The sequence below is a fragment of the Oppia nitens genome, unplaced genomic scaffold (assembly GCF_028296485.1).
Source record: "Oppia nitens isolate AA-2021 unplaced genomic scaffold, nextdenovo-longstitch-racon4-pilon3 scaffold1_pilon_pilon_pilon, whole genome shotgun sequence".
NCBI lineage: Eukaryota > Metazoa > Arthropoda > Arachnida > Sarcoptiformes > Oppiidae > Oppia > Oppia nitens.
In genome coordinates, this window is record NW_026533199.1 from 15,405,595 (window position 1) to 15,412,312 (window position 6,718).

At 30.1% G+C, this 6,718-nt stretch overlaps 1 protein-coding gene across 1 annotated transcript; it reads left to right on the forward strand.

The window, feature by feature from the left end:
• Positions 1–305: 305 nt before the first annotated feature.
• LOC128951658 (uncharacterized) lies at positions 306–4,094 on the forward strand. The gene has a single exon (XM_054296905.1). The coding sequence runs from the start codon at positions 306–308 to the stop codon at positions 4,092–4,094; it is 3,789 nt and encodes a 1,262-aa protein (XP_054152880.1).
• The last annotated feature ends 2,624 nt before the right edge of the window (positions 4,095–6,718 follow it).

A 6,718-nucleotide genomic window follows, 5' to 3' on the forward strand; every position in this document is an offset into this window, starting at 1 on the left:
TTTAATTATTTTGGGTTTTTCCAGTTTAGACTTGTTATAACTGGGATTTTTCGAGTATTAAGGTCAATAACCTTTTTGGGTTTTTCCAGTATTTAAGGTCAATAACCTTTTTGGGTTTTTCCAGTATTTAAGGTCAATGATCTTGAAAAACTGGGTTTTTCCAGTTTTTAAGGTCAATGACCTTGAAAAACTGGTTTTTCCAGTCTCTTGATTTTTAAACTGCTTTTAGATCGTTATCAGTAGTAGTATAAATWCAGAACCGAGTTAATAATAGKARGTAGTTTGCAATGAATTGTCTATCAAACATGTCTCAACCACAACTTTTTCCAATGCTGAATTTAATAAGACATTCTGCTATATCGACCAAGAAAATAAATAAGTTTAATAGAWKTGAAAGATCTACAGCATTTACAATTGAGCATGATTTGAATGAAGACCCGAATTTATATGAAATTAGACATGAAYTAGTATCACAGTTGGACGAAATTATAGAAGAAATGATGCCTGATGCTGATGCTAAGGATGTCATTACCTTAATATTATCTCATAGGGACATGGAAACGCCTATTTACATTAACACAAGAAAGGAAAATTTCTCTACTAATATGGTTTAYAAAAAGATGGAAATGGTGGCTCAATCATTCAAGACATTTTTCCTGGATAAACTCTTCAACTTRACAATTAGTACAAGCAAGCCTCAAGATGGTGGCGGGAAACCAAAGATCGCTAAAGCTCCAAAAACGATAGAACAAAGAAGCCATAATAAAAGAKCAGTTGTCCGGATAATAAATGACGATAACAGCTGTGGCCTAAGAGCTTTCTACGTTTCCAAGTATCACACGGACAACAAGAACAATCTAAACCCGAAAATTTGGCAGAATATAAGAAAAAACGTAAACTTGGCTCAGAATAATGGAGCGAATGAGTTGGCGATGAAATGTAGTATGGATTTAAACACAAGATTGGGGCATGATGAATGGAAACATATTCAARKGTGTTTTCCATTTCATCAAATTATAGTAATTYATGCAGACGATTGGACAGATGTCATGTTTAAAGGTCCAGATAGAAGTAAAAAAGTATACATTGAGCATAACAATGAGCATTACAACGCCATTGTGAATATAAGAGGGTACTTTGGGAAGAAATATTATTGTGAAGAGTGTATGATCTCTTACAATAATTTTTGTGACCATAAGTGCGAGTACAAATGTTCCCAGTGCTACGAAAAGTGTAGCGGAGAGTTAATAAATATATCCTGTTTTGATTGCAACAGGATATTTAGTAAACAAGATTGCTACGACAGACACAAGAAAAATAAATTATGCGGATACTTACATCAGTGTCCGGAATGCAGATTTATATATACAGCAAAAAATAAACACAAGTGTGGCTTCTATAGATGCAAGAAATGTAATCAAAGTACTCAAGAACAGCCACACTACTGCTACATTAAGCCGAAAGATGTTGACAATGTTCAAGAGCAAGACAGTATTAATAAGTTTATTGTAGCTTTCGACATTGAAAGTACACAGATAGATGGCGTTCATGTTCCGAATTTGGTAATATCTAAAGTGCAATGTGACAAGTGTACATCTTCTGGATGTACTACTTGTCCACATGAAGAAAAGGTGTACTTTGGAGACAACTGTATCAAGCAGTTTGTCGATTATCTTTACAACGAACTGGCCATAAAAGCAGAAAAGAAGAAATCCGAAATATATACTTTTGCTCATAATGCAAGAGGTTATGATGCCCAGTTTATATTAAAAGAACTCTGGAACCGATATTTCGATAAAGTAGAAGTAGTATTAAGAGGAAGGAAGATTTTATTTATGAAGTGTGGTAACGTGAAGATGATGGACAGTTTAAGTTTTTTCTGTCAGTCATTGGATAAGTTACCTAAAGCTCTGGGCCTGGACATTCAAGTAGCAAAGGGTGATTTTCCGCATTTATTTAACATGCCGGAAAATTACAACTATATTGGCCCTATACCAGATTCAAAGTTTTTCAGTCCGCAATATATGAATGAAGATAAACGAGAAAAGTTTTTTGATTGGTATAGACAGCAAGTAGATAGACGTGACTGGAATTTTAAAGAGGAATTAATTAGTTACTGTAGGAATGACGTAGATATTTTATTAGACTGTATTTTAAAATTTAGACATACATTTAGGGAATTGGAAGGTTTTGATCCAATTACTAATTGTTTTACATTAGCTTCTTTAGCCTTACAAGTCTATACTACAAATATATTAGGAGAAAAAGAGTTAGCTAATACACCAGTTAAAGGATACACAAAAACAAAGAATAGTTCAATTAGTGGTAGTAGTTGGTTAGATTGTATACAAAAGCAAAACAACATTACACTAAAAAGAGAATACAGAATAGGTAATTACTGGGTAGATGGGTTTTACAATAATACAGTATACGAGTTTTTAGGGTGCTATTGGCATGGATGTAGTTGCCAATTTACAAACAATAGAGATGAAAAGCTAATTAGAACTAAAAATGAGATAAACACACCCAATGAAAGATATGAATACACTATAGATAAGCTAAATTTTTTAAAGTCCAAGTATAATGTAGTTTCAATATGGGAGTGTCAATTTAATGAGCAACTTAAACACAATACAGATTTAAAAGATTACTATAACTCTCGTTTCCGCTATCATAAAAAACACACTTCTATACAAATTAGGGATAGTTTATTTGGGGGTAGAACTAATAATTTACAGTTTCATAAAAAAGCAGAATTAGATGAGGAAATAAAGTACTTGGACGTCTGTTCCCTTTATCCTTATGTTCTTAAATACTATCCCTATCCTCAGACACACCCTACAGTAATTAACGAGAATTTCGATTACTCGTTGGCCAATTATTTTGGCTTTATCAGGTGCACTGTTACCGCACCTAATAATTTATACTTGCCTATCCTTCCGGTTATGCAAGATCATAAATTATTATTTTCATTATGTCCACATTGTGCCGAAAGTAAATCAGATAGCTGTACCTGTAATAATAGATCTTTTACGGGTACTTGGACTAGCGAAGAACTAAAATTGGCACTAGATAATGGGTACATAATTGATGAGATATACGAGGTTTTGAATTATGAAAAGGATTACAGTAAGAATAAGTTTAAAGTATACGTAGATAAGTTTTTAAAGATTAAGCAAGAAAGTAGTGGTTGGCCTGAGTGGTGCAGTAATGAACAGTTGAAACAGGAATACATACAGAATTACGAACAGAAAGAAGGAATTAGATTAGATTACACAAAAATACAGAAAAATGAGGCCCTAAGATTCATTGCTAAATTAATGCTGAATTCTTTTTGGGGCAAGTTAGCACAGAAACCTAATCAGAATAGAACCCAAATTGTCAAGACTTTTAATGACTATTGGGGATTATTAACAGACGATACAAAAGAGATATTAGGAGAGACATTTGTTAATGAGGACACAATTATTTACACATGGATATATAAAGATGATGATAGAGATTACGCAAGAAATTACAATGTAGCTGTTGCTTCATTTGTAACTGCGTATGCTAGGATAAAGTTATATAAGATCATGGAACAAATTGAAAAGATAAGACCGAAAAGYTTACTATACCATGATACAGACTCCGTAATATTCTGGAGAAAGTTGACAGATCCCACTATTGAATGTGGTGATTATTTAGGAGATTTAACAGATGAGATCATAAAAGAGTACAGTAATAATTCGCGGTGTATTGAATTTACCGCTTTAGGACCAAAGAACTATGGTTATAAAGTACTTAAAGATGACGGCACTTGTGTGTCGCAATTTAAGTGTAAAGGTATAACTCTCCATTATAAAGCAAAACAGTCCATCAGTTTTGCTAATATGGTAGATATGGCACTTAAATTTAAAGATATACAGCAAAATACAATAATAAAAGTGCCTCAGCGTCAATTTGTCATTAATAAGTACAATGACATTAGAACTAAATATAATGATAAAGAATATAAAGTAACATCTGACAAACGCTACATATATGGGGAATATACTTTCCCATATGGCTTTGTCCAGTCTAGTACCGGAATATCTTTCACACCCACTGTATAATGGTGGTCTTTTCTCTCTAAGTCTGGTGCATAATGCCAGAATATCTTTCCCGAACCACTGTATAATGGTGGTCTTTTCTCTCTGTCCGGTACTATGACTTAGAAGGGGATGAAACTTGCTAATACCCCCAGGGTAAGCAARACTGGTATGTATAAAATTAAAAACCGGTTTATGACGTAATTATTATGTCATTGTTATTACGTCATTGTTATTACGTCATTGTTATTACGTCATTGTTATTACGTCATTGTTATTGCGTCATTGTTATTACGTCATTGTTATTACGTCATTGTTATTACGTCATTGTTATTACGTCATTGTTATTGCGTCATTGTTATTACGTCATTGTTATTACGTCATTGTTATTGTCCGCCATTGCTGCTCTCCCATTGCTGCTCTCCCATTGGTTGCCTAGCAAAAGTGTTATTGTAAACATAAAATATTAATAGTCAATATGTATAACAACAACAAAATAAAGCATTTATTTTATCAACAAAAAAAATATATTATCAAAAAATATTTTATGTGTTACACAATAATATTAATTGACAAACAGTTTAATACATTTTTACTATCAGTTAAAGTTTGATGTGAGCTATGAATCAAAACTTGTTTTTATTTTATTAAATATGTATACTAAAAGTAAATTTTGTTTTAAAAATAATTAAAATTAAATTCTATATTTATTAATTAATTATTTTATAATTAAATTTTTTGTTAAAATTTACTAAATAAAACTACAGCTAATAAAAAATAAATATTAAAATTTACATTGAATATAATCTGACAGTTTCTTAATATCTAATAATATTTATAAATTTTAAAGTTAATTGTATTTACAAAATACATATCTAAACTTTAGTACAGTTTTTGGTAGTATTGTAAGTATTGGTAAAAAATAACTAAAAAAATAATTCAAAAATTGTCTTAATTTTGTTTTTGTTATTCTAATGTTGTTTTTAAATATACTATATTATTGTAACATTTAATTGAAATTCAAAAATAAATAAATAAATAATTTATATAAAACTCAAATCTAATATATTTGATACAAAATTATTTACTTATAGAAATAAATGGCATTAAAAAAATATTAATTACTTTATTAATTATTAATATATAAATTTGTAAGTTTTACATTAAAATTTCAATTAAATGTTATAAAAACTGTTATTAAAATATGTTTAAGTTTAAATCTTTTATTATTAGTTTTATAATTATGTATTATTAGTTCAATCTCTTATAAATTCATTAAATAAATTGTATTTGTTTTTTTTTATTTAACAATTGCTAAAAAATAGTATATATTTTTAAATTATAGTTAAAATACTATTAATTTTAATAATAAACTTGTATTATAGTTAACTTATAATAAACAATAAATAATGATTTTTGTCACTAAAAAACATAATTAATTTAAAATTTTCTATTAATTACTTATTGTATTTATATTTTAAAATACTTAATTAGAAAAAAATTAAATTATATTATTAAACATTAAAAATCTATTTAGATATTGTAGCAACTTTCGTGCGGTAATCATTTGTAGGACTGTTTTCATGTTACTTTCGACACGTTTCTCCCCTTTGACCACCATCCCCAACGGTAAGGTTACACGGTCACTACACGGATCGACACCTCACGTGACGATACCCTCAACAGTATCTCTATTCGTTGCTCAGATCACCACAATACATGACACAACTTTATTATCTTTACCTTTGACTATTATGTGACAAGATTTCCAAGACAAACTCCAACGATTAGATCCACTGTTCCGCCGTTGATTACACCAACGCTATACTTTTATATCAACCTTTAATTATACTTACTCCCAAATATCTCTGCCCGCTTACCTCGGAAGGGACGCGGGCGCAGGGCCCGGTCCCTTCAATAACTTACACCTCAAAGTTCAATTAAAACCTTTACCTTTATTTATTATACTAATTTTATGAGGGATACAGGTAAATATACGTCTCTCCACTTCGAAGGCCAGATCACCACTCTCTTCTCTCTCTCCAAAATTCAACTCAACTCAGATCAAGAGAAACATCTAAACACATGCGTGGTTTAACATATTGTTGTAAGTACTCAGTGCCATTTCAAAGCTAAGATTTTTGATTCAAAGAGAATTTAACACAAGGCTGTTTTATTTTTATTTAAATAATTATATTTTCAAACCAAGGTTTGTTTAATACTAACATGTATTACTACTAACTTTGATTTAATTTATAATTTTATTAACAAAAATTATTTTGTTTGTTTTTAACTTTTCTCAGATAATATTCAATCTTAAAATACATTGAAATGTTATACAGAAAAGTGAATAGTAAGCACCTACTTTTTAGCAAAGTTTTATGATATTTTTACTTAGTATTTCACTGTTAAAATAATGTATTGAAATATTATACAGAAAAGTGAATGGTTTACGCCCAGTTTAGAATAGGGATTAAAGCTGACTCAATACGGCCTAATTATTTCTCACGTACACTTTAGTATAAATAGAGGTGTCTTTCAGACACCAAAATCAGTTCTTCACTTGGAGTCATACCGTGTGTATTACTTTAAAGTGTTTCAATAAAAGTATTTGCATATTACTTTGTGTGTGTTTACTTTCTCGACGC